At 44.1% G+C, this 20,203-nt stretch overlaps 1 protein-coding gene across 8 annotated transcripts in view; it reads left to right on the top strand.

Annotated features, from left to right (window-relative positions):
• CTNND2 (catenin delta 2) overlaps positions 1–20,203 on the top strand; it is a 1,213,609-nt gene that overhangs the window by 157,737 nt on the left and 1,035,669 nt on the right. For all 8 annotated transcript variants that reach the window (XM_073630701.1, XM_073630699.1, XM_073630697.1 and 5 more), the window contains one exon: positions 2,290–2,428. In XM_073630701.1, coding sequence (XP_073486802.1) covers positions 2,300–2,428 — 129 coding nt within the window. In that variant the 5' untranslated portion in view covers positions 2,290–2,299. The remainder of the gene's footprint in view (positions 1–2,289; positions 2,429–20,203) is intronic.

Here is a 20,203-nt window from a genome sequence, read left to right as displayed (position 1 = left end):
AGACACTTACCTGTTCTGCGGTCCAGCGATGCCCCTGAACGGAGCGTCGCTCCTCTCCCCCGGCGCCTCCATTGCCACTCTGGGCACCCGGCCGTGAAAGCTTTTGGGTTCACGGCTGGGCACGCACGGCGCTTGCGCGAGTCGCACTGTGCTCCCGGAGTGGAAAGGCGATCTCCTGGGACCTGTCACGTCCCAGGAGATCGCCTAGAAGGAGGGGCCGCCTGAGGCGAAAGGAGGAGTCACCTTGGCGGTCCCTGGGCGGAAGGAGGAAGTGGGACAGGAAGTCCCCCTCCTAACGAAGCCCCCACTCCCCCTCCAAAAAATTACATGCCATATGTGACATGTAAGGGGGCGAGGAGCGCTTAAAGCGGAAGTTTAATTTTTGGGTGGAACTCCGCTTTAAATAATTCTTAACAAGCTTTAGGCCTCATTCACATAGGTTGGACTTGATGGACTTGTGTCTCTTTCAATCTCACCTACTATGTAACATGGGGCGTATCAATGCATACCCAGCGTGAGGGCTGTGTTTACACACACAGGGATGAACAGGTGTTCCGTGCATCCCCGTGCAAGAAGTCCCATTGATGTCTATTGGAACGCAGCACCTGCAAGGACACAGCCGTTGCTCCTAATTTGACATACACAATGACACATGCTGTGTTTAGGGCCATACCCCCACACTGTACAGTTGCTGATAGTGATTACATGCGAATGGCTGCGATTAGCTGCAAGAGTTAGCAGCATTCTATTACTTTCAGAGGTGCTACACAGCTAATCACCGGGAACCCCTGTTGGGGTTCTTGCATATACTGTAAACACTGTCAGACACATTTACAAGTGTGAATATAGCCTAGTAAATTTTAGAAACATGGCTGTAGGCCTTCCTTGAGCTAAATTATCACACAAGGGTGTACTTAAATATTTGTTCAGAAACTTCTTAAATTGTTATTTAAAAATATACAGTATATATTTTTGAATGTGGTTGATACTCTAGCAGTCGAATCCTGCCAGGACATTATTTGTGTGTAGGTTGCATGTTCTTTCTGTGTTTGCATGGGTTGCCCTGAGTGTGACAGAGAAAATAGTTTGTGAGTTCTTTCATGGGACCAAAACTGATGTAAATGGATCAAGGTTCTCCATAAAGCTGCATTCACACCTGAGCGTAGTGTCTTTGAGCGTTTTTCTGGCAATTTTTTGCACTATTTTGGCATGTTTTTATGCGCGACTTGCGCGTTTGTATGCAACATTTTTGGGCTTTGGCATTTTTTTATTAGCCAATAGAGAAAACTAATATCTGTTGCATCATTTGTTGCTAGGTTTTTTTAGCTTTTTCATTAGCTTTTATTATTATTATTATTATTATTATTATTATTTATTTTATTATAATATTTTTTCCTTGGGGTAGGGGTTTGAGTTCAGTTCACTTTAGGTTAGGGTTAGGATTAGGAGTTTTTCTACGAGTAATAAATTATAATAAATTAATAATAAATAAAATTATATAAACTAAATAAAATAATATAAGTTATATAATAAAGTATATGAGTAATAATAAATAAATGTAAAATAAATACACAAATAAAAATCATAAATTCAATAAATTAATGCTAAGTAACAATAAATAAATAATTAACCTTCAACTTTAACCCTTACCCATTAAAAATACGTAAACAAATGAATAACAAAACACCCTAACACAAAATAAATAATAATTATTATTAATAATGTATTTTTTTTTGTTACAGTTTGGTTGTTTTATTAGTATTATTATAATAATGTATTTAATATTTTTTAAGGTTAGATTATATTTATTAATATATTATTACATATAATATTCATTTATTTTACTTATTTATGATGGTTTTTAGTTATTTGTGTATTTATTTTACATTTATGTATTCATATATTATTACTATTTTATACTTTTTTTCATTTGAGCAGAAAATCGCACAAAAATGCGTAACAAAACATGCAAATGCGGACAAAACATGCGAACGGGGCATTTCCATTTATTTCTTTGAGCATTAAAATGTGCCAAAAATGCTCAAATCTGCCCGATTCGAGCTACAAAAAAAGCTGCTGAACTTTTTTGAGCTTCAGGCGACATGGACTGGAGATGTGAACCATAATTGAATAATTGATTTTTCCTCTCCAGCATTTTTGAGCTTCAAGCTACAAAACTCTCAGGTGTGAATGCAGCCTCATCTAAGGCATCTCAAAATATGCTGGAGCTATACACATACTGTAAATAATTAGGTATTGTGTTTTCAAACTTGTTTTCTTATTTTTTAGGTTAGAAGCTATGCCTGTTCCTGATCAACCATCATGCTCAGAAAAATCTAGTTCATTAAGCCCAGTAATGAATACAACAAACGGTGATGGTTCTGAAACTGAAACAACTTCAGCTATATTGGCATCTGTCAAGGAACAGGTAGAAACATTTTTTTTTGCCTTATCCCTGCTTTCTGTTAGATAGTTGGATACTGCTTAGTTGTTTTTCAAACAAAAACCTCATACATGATCAAACTAAAAAATCTTTGTGGACAGTACATGAGAGCTTTAAAGCAGTCCTAGTGTATCTGTCAAGTATATACAGTATGCGTTTCATAAACAATTATAACACAGGTATTACTTGCCTTTCAATTAGAATTGAGTGTTCTCCCTGTCAATGCCTTTATCTCCCCTTTTTTCTTTTTTTTTGTAAAACATTGTTTATTTGGTATAAGTACATATCTTAACATACATTTGCAGTATTCAGTGTGTAAAATAGACAAATAGAAACGTACATAGTATAAAGGTGTTAACTTGTAATAAGATGTTAAATGGCTCTGATATTAAATGGTCCACTGCCTAAAATAATGTTAGGGTTACAGTTGTCAAAACCATGTATTTGCCAGCAGGGGTGGGCTGCTTAACACAAAAAAACATCTTCTCGCTTCTCTCTGGCCCCAGCCAGCGCTCCGGTTTAGATGGAGTCCAACGCAATCCAGCCCGGACTTTACACCTAGGGAGGGGGGCAACTAGTGCCTCCAGCATACCTCCCCCAGTACTTTGCCCAGGCCGCGTCCAAGCCCCTCCAGAGCACCAGCAGGGGCAGAGTAGTACTGCTATCTACTTGGCAACCCGCCTTCTGTCAGCTGGAAGTTAATCCTACTGATCATCCATGGCAGCCTGAGCAGGCATGTAGACTGGACCTTGTGACGATAGGGCCCGTGGAACTCAGAATCCCTTGGAAAGTAGGGGATGCCCTTGTTTCAACTCCCCATACACCTCTTATCTCTAAGTCACCCTGTGCTATCCTGGCACAGGGTGAGTGAGAAAATATATCTTGGACTACTTAAAATGGGACAGTAATATTTGTCCACAATATCTCCCAGGATGTATGTAGAGACTATTATTGGTTTGTTTGATTCTGAACTCAACCTGTTAATTGTGTGAGCTGATCACATTGGCCTCCAGGACTGGCTAGGAGACGAACAGTCTACTCCTACTATAGTTTGAAAAGGAGTGGTTGGGTAGTCCTCAATGTAATACGGCACCTCATCCCAATATTTGGAAAATCATATAAAGGAGAGAGGGGTGCAAGGATTATAGCGGTGCCAAAAATACACAATTAGGCTTAGATAAAAAGCATTTTTATTAGCAAAATTTATAAAAAAAAAAGAACAAAGAAAAAATTGAAAAACCTATAACCAAGGTGTCCATTACAGACTCAGACAATTAAAAACATTTGTAGCGACATTTTACGGGAATCGGCCAGGAGAATGTGGTGGCCAGTTCCGTAGATAGGTATATTGGGAGTCCTACATGTTTCGCCAGATATGGCTTCCTCAGGGACAGATGTTTATATCTTAGAGCGCTTCTATACAATCTATGAAAAGCGATTTGACAGTCAATATCATGTATATCATATTTAACCTCAGATTAAATCAAATAATGAATAAATTAGAAAAGTATGAAAAAACAATTTATTATGTTTGCGAGCTGTCATACATGAACCCACACGCATATGCCCGGAATATAACCGCAGGCACCGCATCGCACATAGGTAGGCAACCCACCCCTCACCACCAACCAGGCTAGGCCACCCACAAGATGGAAAAAGAGGCTACCTGTGAGTCACCAGGGATGGGCACAAAGAACTCCTAGAGCCACCCCGTTAGCCCAGAATATGATAGACGGCTGCAGGGGGCAAAGAGGAGGACCAGGCAGAATTTTTCTACAGAAAAAGGTAAGTACAGTGGTTATAGTGGACCCCAAATCAATTAGGGCACAAGAAGTATACAGGCACATTATAGGACTAACATAGTCTCTGGATAATACTTACAGTTTATATTTAAAGAGAGTTGTATACAGGACATGCGAACACACAGGATTTGTAACGTAGCAACTGCCACTTATCACAAAATAGTATCTAGATACGAAATGCCTAGAAGTGATAAAATTGGAAAAAAGGGGGGGGAGGGGAGGAAAAGAAAAAATATGTATAAAAGTATATGTATATATGTGTGTGTGTGTGTATATATATATATATATATATATATATATATATATATATATATATATATATATATATATATATATATATATATATATATATATATATATATATATATATATATATATATTCCCAACACAAAAGTGTTGGAAAGATGTAAATAATAGTTGTAGTGATTGATCGTAAGGATTTTTATGGAGAAGAAAGTGGGTGTACAACACTTACCTGTAGGGACAGGGCAGTAGATTGATTGAATAGCTGATGCTGAGATTACATCTATTTGTAACGCCCTATTCAATGTGCTAGGAAGATAGATAAGACACTGAGCCTCTAAGAGTTTACTGTCTCAAGACGTCACCTATGTGGCCCATAAAAGAGTTGTAATAAGTTACATACTGAGTGGAGATATAAGGAGCATGTCCATGTCCTGTGAATCCCTGGCGCTAGTACGGCCTGGGAAGCCGGCGCTCTTATGCCCCCTAACACACGCGCGGCGTCTGACGTCACCGCACGTGTGAGCGGACAAAGGAGCCACTGCGCATGCGCAGCTCGCCACGGCCTACGGGCCTACAAGGTCCAGGAGGCTTAGCGAAAGTGTTAAGTGTGACGTGTGTTGTCACGTCAACGACACTTGCGATGTACTGAAGGGCTGGTAACAGCCGTACAGTGCAGCCGTCTATCGTATCCTGGGCTAACGGGGTGGCTCTAGGAGTTCTTTGTGCCCATCCCTGGTGACTCACAGGTAGCCTCTTTTTCCATCTTGTGGGTGGCCTAGCCTGGTTGGTGGTGAGGGGTGGGTTGCCTACCTATGTGCGATGCGGTGCCTGCGGTTATATTCTGGGCATATGTGTGTGGGTTCAAGTATGACAGCTCGCAAACATAATAAATTGTTTTTTCATACTTTTCTAATTTATTCATTATTTGATTTAATCTGAGGTTAAATATGATATGCATGATATTGACTGTCAAATCTCTTTTCATAGATTGTATAGTAGCGCTCTAAGATATAAACATCTGTCCCTGAGGAAGCCATATCTGGCGAAACATGTAGGACTCCCAATATACCTATCTACGAAACTGGCCGCCACATTCTCCTGGCCGATTCCCGTAAAATGTCGCTACAAATGTTTTTAATTGTCGGAGTCTGTAATGCACACCTTGGTTATATGTTTTTCAATTTTGTCTTTGTTCTTTTTTTTTTTAATAAATTTTGCTAATAAAATGTTCATGCTTTTTATCTAAGCCTAATTGTGTATTTTTGGCACCGCTATAATCCTTGCACCCCTCTCTCCTTTATATGATTTTCCTACTATAGTTTGTTGATGACTAGGCTGAGGAGGGGGGAGATTGTTATTTGTATTGTTAATTGTAATTAGCTCCTGCTATTGTGTTTATACTACTGTGTGAAGCTCGGTGACCACAAGTCTGTGTCCTACAGGTCATGTCTCTAAGTCATCTGGTCTTGGTAAATGATTTAGTAAACTAGCTCATGTTAATTAGGTTACAGGTGTATTGTTAGAGTAATATGAGCAGGAGGGGGGAACCTCATCTTCTACTGTATATAAGACTGTATTCTGGTTGTAATAAAAATAGTCCATGTTAGCATCTAAGCAAGTCTCGCCTTGTTTTGTGCTTATGAGCGGTTGGAATATCTGATATCTGAGTCCAGACTGGGAGGAAGTGGTATACTGACGGAAGCACTCAAGCGGAGTGTGGGACGTTCCGTGACAGACCTCAATACAGTATTAATATCAGGAGAAAAGTGAAAGTGAGAAGGGGGTAGGGAAAGAGGGAAAGGGAAGAGAAAATGGAAGAGAGTAAGAAAGAAGGATCAGGATCATACCTTTAAACTCTTGACCACTGTCGTCACTCGGTCACACCGGGCTCCCACCTGCAGGGCATTTGAATCGTCTTCCAGGGCAGACAATGTTCTCGGTCATTGCTCCAATCAAGGGGAAGTCCACTCTCACTACTACTGAGGTCGAGTATGCTGTCTAAGAGCCGGTTCTGCCAGCTCCAGCAGTGCTGCATCTAAGCTCGAGGACACTTGGGCAGAGTCAGAAATATAATCCACCCACAGGGACCATATGTTAGTGTATCGTTCTCTGGAACCTCTACAGGTAGCGATCCAATCCTCCGCCTCTCTGATCTCATTCACTCTGCGCACCCACTCCTCCCAGGTGGGAACCTGCTTTCACTTCCAGTAAATAGGGAACAGTCTCTTGGCTGCATTCAGCTAAATTGGAACGGAGAGAATGGGATATCCAAACCCAGTACTTCTTTAATCTGGTCTCTAATATCCTTCCAGAAAGGGACAATCGCTGGGCAATCCCACCATAAGTGTAGCAGTGTACCTCATCCCTCACAGTCACGCCAGCATAGCTCAGAGGTGGAGGGGTACATCCAGGCCATGTCAAAAGGCACCCTGTACCAGTGTGACAAATACTTGTAATTCGTCTCCTGCATTTTAGTGCGATCAAACTCGAATGGGTGAGCTGGTATAAGTGTGTCAGCTGAGTGGCAGTAAATTCCAGTCCAAAGTCTCTCTCCCAGGCCCGGATATATATAGGTTTAGCAGCCGTGGATGAGGACCCCAGCAATTGGTAAAGTTCTGAGACCATATGTGGCATGGGTTAATAAGTTATAAAAAAAGCCTTCAAAATATGTAAGGGATATGATATTTCTTATGGAGCTGCTGTAAACTTCAAAAAAGTGGTGTAATTGCCTATACCTTCAAAAGTTCATTTGAGGACCTTCGGGTCTAGCTGTCAGAGATTTAAAAGGTATCAGCTTGCCATTCCTCAATAGTTTTCTACGGCTAGCATTCCCATCATCCACCCAGGGTCCAAAGAAAGTAATTTTCTCTCCCAGAGGGAACCAAAGAAACCCTCCTAGTGGTGCCAGTGGGGACACAGCCGGAGCCAAAGCCAGCTGTCGGTTGACACGGTCCCATGTCCTAAGTGCATAGGTCGTCAATGGATGTGTATTTTCCGACAACCCCCTAGTGCTCCCGAGGATGCCAGGGCGCATAGGATAGGTTTCTGCCTGCCATATACTTCTCCATAGAGACACTATACTGTACATACAGGTTACTTTACAACATTAACCTCATGCTGCTAAGTTTTACTCTGTGAATTGCCATTGTAGCCATCTATTTGGTGGTGGGGGGGGGGGTAATGAGAACTGGCCCTTCTCAAACAGGTTATTGGGCTAAAACTGTAGGTGAATAGGAAAACCAGAACCTTCACTATGTGGAGGAGCGGGTTTGTGTCACGGCTGGGCTCAGCCCTTCCTTCTCTGAGCTGGCCTCCTGTACGTTTGCTTCCGAGCTTTGCAGTCCCACCCGTGCCTCCCTCACCTCCCATGCCTCCTGGTACCGAGTTGGTCAGTGAAGTTGAACCCATGCACTTGAGCTTCACGGGTCTCTCTGCGGATGAGAGAACCTTTAGGAGGAGGGAGAGACTGTCCCTTTATTGTGGCCAGGCAGGTTACTTTTTGAAGTCTTGTCCTACCCGTCCAGAGAATGCTCGAACCTTGAGGTCCTGTCACAGACAGACCTTAGGTGGCGTTGTTTCATCCCCAGTTATCCAGAAGGATAAGCCCCTGGTTTCGGTCACCTTCTTGGGCTGAGTCGTCCATCGAGATACAGGCTCTAATCGACTCTGGGGCTGCCGGCCTGTTCATTGATGCTGCCTTTGTATCAAAGCACTCAATTCCGCTGCAGCTGCATGACACTCCATTGAGGCTCTTGATTGGAGACCTCTATAGCCTGCCCATGTGACTCATGAGACGGTTCCATTGTCCATGGCCGTAGGGCTCTTCAGCATGAGATAATCCAATTCCAAGTTATTTCCTCACCTAAGTTTCCGCTGGTTATTGGTTATCCTTGGTTACAGAGGGACAACCCCTCTTTTGATTGGCTCCATGCTGAGGTTCTCTCCTGGTCACCACAATGCAGTGAGACATGCTTCCAGAAGGTAGCCAAGGTCCTATGCACCTCTTCACTCTCCTCCCTGCCGGAGGAGTACCGCGATTTTAGCAATGTCTTTGACAAAGGTCAAGCCGGTAGTTTGCCTCTACATGATTGTATGATTGCGCAATTGACCTTCAACCTGGTGCCATTCCCCTTCGTGGCCGGGTTATCCTTTGTCGGTCTTGGAGGATAAGACCATGGAGGAGTATTTTGCAGACACGCTTTCTCAAGGTTATATCCACAAATCCTCGTCTCCTGCTGGTGCTGGTTTCTTCTTTGTGAAGAAGAAGAGCGATGAACTGAGACCTTATATTGATTATAGGGGTCTCAATCGTTTTACGATTAAGAATGCCTATCCAATTCCGTTGATTAGAGTTATTTGACCACCTCAAGGGAGCAACGGTTTTCACAAAGCTTGATTTGAGAGGGGCATACAATCTTGTGAAGATTAAGGAGGGCGACGAGTGGAAAACTGCGTTTAATACCAGAACAGGCCATTGAGTACCTCGTAATGCCTTTTGGCCTTTGTAACGCCCCGGCAGTTTTCCAGGAATTTATTACCAATCTCCTCTGAGATTTGTTGCGGTTATGTGTGGTGGTTTATCTCGATGATATCCTCATATTTTCCAAGTCCCTGGAGAGCCACCACACAGATGTCTGTCGTGTGCTTCAGAAACTAAGAGAGAACAATCTCTATTGTAAACTAGAGAAGTGCGAGTTCCATCGTGAACAGGTTAAATTCCTGGGCTTGTGTTATGTCATTTTCACTGCTGGTTTTTCGGCAATCCTCTGCAGCGTTTCCTGGGCTTTGCCAGCTATTATCGGAAGTTTATTCGTAACTTCTCGTCTCTGGTCAAGCCCCTGACTGATTTAATCAGAAAGGACGGTAACCCACAGAGTTGGTCTCCGGAGTCCATTAAGGCCTTTGAGAGTCTCAAGGCTGCCTGACATGAAGTGTGAGCATGTGCAGAGCAGGAGGTCACATGACTGATGGTGATCACATGACTGATCATAGATAGTATATAAGGATTGATGAACCATCCGTGTAGCCAATCCCAAGTCTTTTCGACGAAACATGTCTTGGGCATGGTTACACGGCATTCCATCGCACTGACATTAGATGCCGCTGTCTGAGGAGGACTACACCGATCGGATGGCTGGGCCTTAGAAGGTTAGGTGAGAGATACACCAGTTTACACTTCAGGTCCGCTGTGACCGCGGTGCACCGTTGGATCACTGATCCTGTTGCTTGCTGTGCTTGCTGTGGATTTTTTTAAAGGCTTTTATGTTTCAGTTTAAAAGTGAGTGTAACCATTGAAGTGTGTTTGAAGTGATTTTAATAAATCTGTCAAAATGGTATCACGCTATGTGGAGCACTTTATTCATTTTTTCACATATGGAGCTGGCTTGATTGGAGTCACGGTTCATCACATGCAACCCAGGTGTGGTTCAATTGCTGTTTTGCTGAACACGAGAGTGGGAGGCTATACAATCTGGTGAGTGCGCTCTTCAGAGGGAGTGGTGTCACTATCACGGTGGTGTGGTGGAAGAGTAGAAGATTTTTCACACAAGAAGATTGAAAAACAACTGTTGAACTTGATCATTCATTTCTTGTAATTTATTATTTATAGAGACACTTTTCACTGGGTGTTAAAGAAATTTCTTTTCATGATAAAATTAATATTTTTCATGACACTATTATTATTAATATTTTTATGCATAAGTAGAGGGTCATAGGCATTATGCTGCTCTGACCCATTATTTTACACAATTTATATTAGCGCCGCTATCTCTATCTGTACACGTGTGAGAGGCATAGTTTTGGGATTCCGATCAGTTTACGTATTTATTTAAGTGGCAGCTTTTTTCACTGTACACTGTGTATGTACACACATTTTGTATTCATTTACACATCTTTTATATGGCTTTGCACTTTTCTTTGGCGCAGTGGAGTAAGAGATTCAGGGGTGGTTTATTTGTATATCTCTTGCTACAAACCATTGATAATAAAGTTGACAGTACCACCACCTAGATCAGGGACTCTAAACAGAGGGGATATTCACTTCCTTGGAAATGAATCCGTAATCTAACCAAAGTTTCGGGAGCAGAAGAACTACTGCAACCAGCATGTAACATTAATCATAAGTACATAAATGTATAGCAGTAAAGAAATGATACAAGAAGAAATTAATAGCAATACATACATCCAGTGTACTAACAGGTATCAGCAAAAGAGGAGTCCTGGTGGATTTGTGCACATATACCTGGGTATATATAGTTATCAACAGAGATACCTGCAGATGACTGTTTCAGAGAAATCCAGTTGCAGGGGCCACTGAGGATGATGCCTCGTCTGTCTATATACAAGATCAATGGTCGCGGGGGTGTCCTCCAACTGTTGTTCAACCAGCCTGGAATAGGGCTCATTGGCACAGGAACTGTGGTGTGGCATCAGATCTCAGAGTCATCTACTCTGCGCTTTAGGGCCTCCCTAGTAGTATATACCGTATATACTTGGATATAGGCCGACCCGAATATAAGCAGAGGCACCTAATTTTACCACAAAAAACTGGGAAAATGTATTGACTCGAGTATAAGCCTAGGGTGGGAAATGCAGCAGCTACTGAGTAAACAATGCCCATCTGCAGCCTCACTGTGCCCATCTGCAGCCTCACTGTGCCCATCTGCAGCTGTATCTTTGATAACTAAAACAGGGGGTGTCTCCCGCTTTGTCATGCAGTCTGTTCGGCGGCTATCCACTGTAACAAAGTCCCGCCTCTTCCTTGTCAATGACGGCCGCTGAACAGACTGCATGACACAGCAGGAGACACCCCCTGTTTTAGTTATCAAAGGTACAGTTGCAGATGGGCACAGTGAGGCTGCACCCTCACTTGAGACCCTCACTCTAAAAATTGTGCTGAAAAACTTGGCTTATACTTGAGTATATACTGTAATTCCTCTTCTGGTAATTCCTCTTCTGGTCCAGGATTTAGTAGCATGGACAGGACATGTGGCTGAGATTCTCTCTCTCTCTCTCTCTCTCTCTCTCTCTCTCTCTCTCTCTCTCTCTCTCTCTCTCTCTCTCTCTCTCTCTCTCTCCTCTCTCTCTCTCTCTCTCTCTCTCTCTCTCTCTCTCTCTCTCTCTCTCCTTCTCTCTCTCTCTCCTTCTCTCTCTCTCTCCTTCTCTCTCTCCTCTCCTTCTCTCTCTCTCTCTCTCCTTCTCTCTCTCTCTCTCCTTCTCTCTCTCTCTCTCTCCTTCTCTCTCTCTCTCTCTCCTTCTCTCTCTCTCTCCTTCTCTCTCTCTCTCCTTCTCTCTCTCTCTCCTTCTCTCTCTCTCTCCTTCTCTCTCTCTCTCCTTCTCTCTCTCTCTCCTTCTCTCTCTCTCTCCTTCTCTCTCTCTCCTTCTCTCTCCTTCTCTCTCTCTCCTTCTCTCTCCTTCTCTCTCTCTCCTTCTCTCTCCTTCTCTCTCTCTCTCCTTCTCTCTCTCTCTCTCTCTCTCTCTCTCTCTCTCTCTCTCTCTCTCTCTCTCTCTCTCTCTCCTTCTCTCTCTCTCTCCTTCTCTCTCTCCTTCTCTCTCTCTCTCTCTCTCTCTCCTTCTCTCTCTCTCCCTCTCTCTCTCTCTCTCCTTCTCTCTCTCTCTCTCTCTCTCCTTCTCTCTCTCTCTCTCTCTCTCCTTCTCTCTCCTTCTCTCTCTCTCTCTCGGGCTTCCAATCCAATGACACAGGGGCGGGAAGTGCATACATAATATATTTACAGACATTTACAAATTCAGACAATAGAGAGCAATAGATCCCGTCCCTAGAAAATTACAGCAGGCAGTCTGAGTGATTGATTGAGAGGAATATGTTTTTCTAAAGAGACTTTAAGCTCCCTAATGCCGCGTACACACGAGTGGATTTCTCGTCAGACTGAACTCTGAAGTACTTTTCAACGGAGTTCCGACGAAACGGACTTGCCTACACACGATCCCACCAAAGTCCGATCGTTTAGAATGTGATGACGTACGACCGGACTAGAAAAGGACGTTCAATAGCTAGTAACCAAAAGCTGCCCTTGCGTCGTTTTGGTCCGTCGGACTAGCATACAGACAAAGTTTTTTTCGATAGGAATCGGGTCCCTCAGAAAGATTTGAAACATGTTTTATTTCTAAGATCTGTCAGATTTTTTGACAGAAAAGGTCAGATTAAGCCCACACACGATCGGAATGTCTGACGGATTTGTTCCGTCTGACCTTTTCTGCCGGAAAGTCCGCTCGTGTGTACGTGGCATAAGAAATGCTTTGGAGCTCTAACACTTCTTGGAAAAGTTAATATTGTTGCTTGTAACATGTCATGAATGTATTCATGTAGACCTAAAGTGCATGTAAAGGCTTTTTTTTAATTTTAGATTATGTGAGGAAGGGTTAGACTCTGTCAAGTTTTTATTGCTGTCTGTGTTTCTTCTGGGGAGATCCACTCCTCTATTCATCCATGCATAGGTGTGCACATGAGGTGTGTTGGGTGTAATCATCCCCTGCGTATTAGCATACAGAACTTCTCAACTGAAAGCTGCCCATTTTGGCTTTGTCCCAGCCTGTGCCCCGATTTTCAAGCAGCGGGAACAGCTGCAGAATCCCTGCCCTTGACATTTAATATGTGTACTGTCGGGTCCTGAAACTCATCCCACCCCTCCGACTCCCCCGCAGCAGTCCAGTGTTCTGGATTACCAGTATTAAGTGCTCTGCCTGCTCCAACGAATCATCTGCCTCCGTCCCGCTCTCAGCTGCGCCTCCTGGTGGAGTGAACCTGCACAATGTTTAGGAGAGGAGATGAATGTGTGAGGAGCCTTGCTGTGTGCTACTGCAGTGCTGCCTCTGTATATGCCACTGTAGTGCTGGAGCTGAGGGGCCAGTGAATCCACCTCTCCCTCCAGCTGACAGATATCCGACCAGCTGTTTTATACTCCACCTCTAGGGGCTTTTTCACATGAGCAGCCAGTCGGACAGCTGGCCTGTGCTTTTTACTGCACCCTGCTTATGCACCCAAATCCTAACCATCCAGTCGCAGCTGTGGCATTTTTATCTGAGGCAGCAGAGTTTGATCGGCAGGACTGCCTGTCAAACTCACCCATTGAGTTCAAAGGGCCCCCATCGCCCCCCACTCTGCTGATTAATATCAATCTGTGACTATTTCACACCCTCCTGCTAACAGACATCTCTGCCCAGTCTGCCCCCACACACCCTACCACCTGCTGATAAACTTCCCTCCTTGACTATCTGAACACTCTGTATTCCCTGGACATCCTTCCCCAACCGTTACATTCCTCCTATCCAGATAACAGGTATCCTTCCTAGCCGGCTTCACTCCCCCCCCCCCCCCCCCCACCTCAAATGATAGACATCCTTGCTGACAGCAGTAAAACTTACAGCTGGCCACACAATACAATCTGATTGTGCATACTTTCTGCACTCTTCTGAACACACTGCTCACCTTCCTACCATCTGCACTGCTCTCCCTGAATATACTGCCTACTGTTGGACCTTCTATACTGCTCTCCAGCATGTACTGTCTTCTATCATATTCTCCTCACTCCTCTCCTGTATATACTACCAACTGTCATCCCCTCCACACTCCTCTCATGTACATACTGCCCACTTTCATACCCTCCACACTCCTCTCCTGTACATACTGCCCACTGTCATACCTTCCACACTCCTCTTCTGTACATACTGCCCACTGTCATACCCTCCACACTCCTCTCCTGTACATACTACCCGCTGTCATGCACTCTGCCTCTACTGCATACACATGTGTTTGAGCTTTGGGGTGCACACCCTAACGTAGTAGGCTGGTCACACCTATGCATTCTTGTTACATTAGTCACCGAGACAGAAAGGGAAGGAAAATCCAAAAACTTTGAGTTGTCACCAGAGTTAAGCCTTGTACACACGATCGAATTTTCCGCAGACAAATCATCAGACTTTTGTCTGAAGGGCGCATGCCTGGATTTTGTTTTGCATACAAACGGTAGACAATTGTCGGCCAACAAACTCGAACGTAGTGACGTACTAGGTGTACTACTAACCAATAAAGAGGAAGTTCAATTGTCAGGCACCACCCTTTTTGCTCCTTCTGCTAATTTTGTGTTAGAAGTTTGGCGAGTGTTGAATTGTGCTTTTCATTTCGCACTTTTCATTTCACGCTTTTCAGTTTGTTTCTGAGCGGCCATTTGTCAACCAGCCATGTTGCGGAATTGGAGGAAATAACGTGTTATTACTGGCCTTGGCGTTATTGCTTTGACACAAGTCTAGTTCAGGAACAGGAGGATTAGGATTTCTTGGATCAAAAATTATTAATTGTGACCAATTATGTCATAGGCCTTTGCTGCGGGAGCTCCAGGAGAATAATCTGGCTGAATTTCGGAATTATTTCTGGATGACGGACCGACCCCTGCTTTCACCAACTCTTGGCATTGTTGACCCCCTATATTAAGAAGCAGGACACATGCATGAGGCTTTAATTTTATTTTTGGTTGAATAATGATTTGATTTATTATATTTTCTTTGTTTTTGGATGCATAGAATGCACTTTTTGGTTAAGTTCTATTGGCAGATAAGTAAATAGAAATAGTCGCGCTAATAAAAGTGCACAAAATCTTGAATCAAAAAACAAACTATAAAACATTGAGATAATATATAGTGTATAAATTATGTATAAAAATAATAAATATAAATAAACTAAAAAGTGACACATACAACAGAGTCTCTGTATAGTGAAAAAGTGAATAAAAGTGACTTTGTGAAATAAAGTCTCTAAAGAGATAATAGGTGTATCAAGTTCTGCGGTGATACGAATCTGAAGAGGGGGGAAGAATTCTCAGAATTTTCAACTGCCACCAAGAAAGTGATGAATCCCTCCGTGGAGCATGGATCAGAAGAAATAAACACTCTTACCAGAAGATGTCACCCCCCGTTATAGTGAGGTCATATTCTCCAGCAGATATAGCCCTCTGCAGGGTCTGAGATGGATCCTGGACCAAAATATATAGATGAGCCATGGACGTCCTCAATCGCTGGCCACCATCCGGCACTTTCTGCAAAAATTCAATCTCCCAAGAAGAGCATAGAGCAAGTAAAGAGAATAAAGGCTCCAATAGTGCGTTATCGTTTTTATACACTGCTCATTTATTGTAAAAAAGTTTTCTGTAAAATGTACAAAAAACAGCATAAAAGCATTTGCTGGCAATAAAATTACAACCGAACACCTGCACTTCCCGGGGTCACGTGAGGCGTGGTGACATCAGCCCTTAGCAGCGCCGGCCACGATCATCGGCACCACTGCAGTGCAGCGCGTGCGCCTGCTATCCCGCTTAAAGGGGCCGACATACAGCTACGATAGCTCGTGGGATCGTGCCGACCTGCCACAGTATAATGATGGCGGCTGGTCGGCAAGCGGTTAATGTTTCCCTATGAGAGACGTTTAACTGGTCCGACACAAGTCGGTCCGACTTCGAAAATGCTCCCTGCACTACTTTGGTCCGACTTTGATCCTACTTCAGCCCATTGAATATCACTGAAGTCAGATCAAAGTCGGAGCGTCGTCTTAACTGATCCGACTTTGGCATGCGACTTGTGCTCTGAGGATCTTGAAGGGGAACCCCATGCCAAATGAGAAAAAATAAAGGCATGGTGTTCCCCCTCCAAGAGCATACCAGGCCCTTCAGTTTGGTATGGATTTTAAGGGGAACCCCCCACCCTGAAAAAAAAGGAATAGGGTCCCCCCAAAATCCATACAAGACCCTTATCCGAGCATGCAGCCTGGCACTGTCAGGAAATGGGGTGGGGACGAGCGTGCCCCCCCCCCCCCCCCACTCTTGAACCATACCAGGCCACATGCCCTCAACATGGGGGGGTGGGTGCACCCCCCCACCCCAAAGCATCTTGCCCCCATGTTGATGAGGACAAGGGCCTCTTCCCGACATCCCTGGCCAGTCAGCTGAGGGGGGAGAAGGAATCGTAAGAGACGTCGGAGCTGCCTTAATAAATTACTTTAAGAAACCTGTGTACTGCATTTTATTTTTGACACTTTTTTTTTTTAGGTGAATGGGTAGAGGTACAATGTACCCCCTACTCATTCACATAGGGTGAGGGGCAGGGATCTGGGGGCCCCCTTCTGGAAGCTCACATTAGAAATATGGAGGAGCAAATTGCAATGCTGTGCAGAACTGATAACCTTGAAAGGGGTCCTCTGCTTACTGAGCAGGTGGTTAGCAGGGTTAGGGTGGAGGGGTAAGTCAGGATTATCAGGTGGGTAAATGGGTTACTGTAGTCAGAGGGAGTGGTAAAGGCTCACAGAAAAGTAAGGCCAGCCCTGGGTTTAAACACCCAAACAGATTTGCCAAGTTTAGTGAAGAAGTAAGGGTGGCAAGCTCAGAGGTGGCAGCCCTAGATGTCACTGCTACCTCTAACAGCCGGGAGAGCAGCCCATTTAGTAGGGGTGGTGAAGGTAGTGCAGGTAAGTCTAGACAGTTGGTGGTAATGGAGGATTCTAAAAATTTTGAAAAAGAATTTGTCGCCAGGATTGTCTCAACCAAATGGTTTGCTGTCTCCCTGGTGCCAGGGTTTTGCATGTGGTGGATCGGGTTAATATCAAAGTAACAAAGAAATAAAAAAGAATTGCGCTAGGTGTGTGATAAATGTGAAAATTGAAAAAATTATATAAAAGGGAACCGTGAAAGATATATCCTGCAGCTGAACACTATAACCCCGATTATAGGGCACAAAAAGATATAGATAAAAATAAGAGTGCAGCGCCAGATAAATACTAAAAGTGAATATGATATGTATAATGATACTGTAAACAATATACTACTAGTGTAACAATAATCAATAATCAAGTGAAAAAAAAAATCAAGTGAAAAAATAGTCCATAAATACTTCCGCCATTGCCAGTAAACATGCATATGAAAACACAAAAAAATTAGTGACAGATATAGTTCATAAATGAAAATATCCAAAAGGAAAATTTCCAATGCGTGACCCAGGGTTTAAGCTTTCCACCACTTGTGCTGCCCGTCACCTTTCAATGAAAACAATGGAGGCTTACCAGAAAGCCTGCGACCGCCCTTACTCAGGGGGGTCTAAACAGGCTTAGTAGAGCAACAGGAATGCTGCTAGGATCTCCCAGACCTTCTACAGAGGTGACCGGTCAGCTTCAATGAAGATCATCCTCAATGGCGTATTTCCAGGAGACAAGCGCCATGCACCAATGGACGTGCGCCTCTATTTCTGTGATGCACAAAAATTCCCAAAATCGTTCTGTGAAGCAAGTTCTTGATAAATTCTCTCCACACTGTGCACACGTATACCTTGCCCGGAACACAGGGAAATTAGAGAACTGAATGCATGGCTAAAGACCTGGTGTAAGAAAAAGGGATTTGGGTTTCTAGAGTACTGGCTGACTTTTCATTAGGGTACAACCTGTATGCTAAAGATGGTTTGCACCTTAATGGAAGGGGGCCTGCTGTGCTGGGGGAGAGGTTTATGGGAAGGCTGGAGGAGTATTTAACCACTTGCCACCCAGGCCAATTCTTACATTTCTCTCCTACATGTAAAAGTCATCATTGTTTTGCTAGAACACAGAACCCCCAAACATTATATATGTTTTTTAGCAGAGACCCTAGAGAATAAGATGGCGGTTGTTGCAACTTTTTATCTTGCATGGTATTTGCGCAGTGATTTTTCAAACGCATTTTTGGGGGAAAAAAAAAAGTTACATGCATTTAAAAAAAAAAAAAAGTAAGTTAACCCAATTTTTTTTGTATAATGTGAAAGATGTTATGCCAAGTAAATAGATACCTAACATGTCACACTTCAAAATTCACACGCTGGTGCAATGGCACCAAACTTCGGTACTTAAAAATCCGCATAGGCGACATTTTTAAATATTTTACAGGTTACATGTTTTGAGTTAGAGGAGGTCTAGTGCTAGAATTATTGCTCTTGCTCTAACGTTTGCTGCGATACCTCACATGTGTGGTTTAAATGCCGTTTACATATGTGGGCGTGACCAGGGGCGGATCCAGGTGGGGGGCAAAGGGGCAATTGCACCCTCCGAGAATTCGGCTGAGTGAGTGGGCCGGTAGGCATCGCCCGGGTGAGAGAGCCGGCTCCGCAGCTGAGAGCACGGGCGGCTCCGAGTCCATTGGTGAGAGACAGCGATAGACAGGTGAACAGCTATGCGGCGCCAGCTCGTGACAGTGTTTGACTGTGAGCGGGCTGCTAGCCAATCAGGTATACAGCGGGCGGGGGAGCAGAGAGATGACATAATCTCTCACCGCCTGGCGCCCGCCCTGCATCCCTGCAGTTCCACTCTCGCTGTGCAGCGTGCAGCTGCGGCAGCAGAGAAATTACATCACCTCTCTGCTGCTTGACTGGTAATCTGCTGCCTGACACTGGGACACAGCAAGACAGAGACAATTATAGCAGGCAAGTGACAATCTGCAACGTGTGGCATGGGACGTGGCAAGTGACAATCAGCAATGTGACAAGTGACAATCTGCAACATGGGACGTGGCAAGTGACAATCAGCAATGTGTGACATGAGACGTGGCAAGTGACAATCCGCAACGTGTGGCAAGTGACATTCTGCAACGTGTGGCAAGGGACGTGGCAAGTGACAATCTGCATCTGGTGACAGGCGACGTGACAATCCGCAATGTGTGGCATGGGACGTGGCAAGTGACAATCTGCAACGTGTGGCATGGGACATGGCAAGTGACAATCCGCAACGTGTGGCAAGTGACAATCTGCAACGTGTGGCAAGGGACGTGGCAAGTGACAATCTGCATCTGGTGACAGGTAACGTGGCAAGTGACAATCTGCTTCTGGTGACAGGCGATGTGGCAAGTGACAATCTGCATCTGGTGACAGGCGACATGGCAAGTGACAATCCGCAACGTGTGGCAGGTGACAGTGGCAAGTGACACGCTCGGGGCTCCCACTGATTCTGCATTATGGTGAGTTGAACCATTTCATTTTTTAAAACAATGTAATTATAGTAATAATGCGCTTCAATCATCCTGACACCATAACAAATATGGTGCCATGATGATTGAAGCGCTAACACCAGCCATTTCCCCAATAAATTTACCCCCAAAAAAGTATTTTCTGGCAGTGCCCCTTCCGAGACTAGGCTCTGGATCCGCCCCTGGGCGCGACTTGAGTATGCGTGATATGCGTTCGCTTCTGCAAGCGAGCACGCGGGGACAGGGGCGCTTTTTTTTTGTTTTACTTTTATTTTTCTATTTTGACACTTTCTTTTTACTTTTTTTCTATTTTGTATCACTTTTATTCCTATTACAAGGAATGTAAACATCCCTTGTAATAGGACTAGTGCTTGACAGGTCCTCTTTACAGTGAGATCTGGGGTCAATAAGTCCCCAGATCTCACCTCTAGGCTAGGAAGCCTGAAATTAAAAAAAAAAAAAAAATCTCAGCTTCCCAGGCGAGGTGGCGTGACGTCATAACATTGCGCCCAGCCTCCGAACAATCAGAGACTCCAGGGACCATCTGGCCCGCTGGATATCTCTATGGTCAGCATGTGGAGCTGGTCGGTTCCTTCTCCGGTGTGTCGATGGCAGGGGCGAGCTGGGAGAAGCACCAGAGGGTGGCGGGAGGGGAGTCCCCTCTCATCACCTATAAGAAGAATCAAGTGGCTGAACAGCCGCTATGATCATTTTTATGGTGAAGGGACTCG

The sequence above is a fragment of the Aquarana catesbeiana genome, linkage group LG05 (genome assembly GCF_042186555.1).
Source record: "Aquarana catesbeiana isolate 2022-GZ linkage group LG05, ASM4218655v1, whole genome shotgun sequence".
Lineage (NCBI taxonomy): Eukaryota > Metazoa > Chordata > Amphibia > Anura > Ranidae > Aquarana > Aquarana catesbeiana.
Note: the sequence above shows the minus strand (reverse complement) of the source record. Positions and strands in the feature narration are given on the sequence as shown.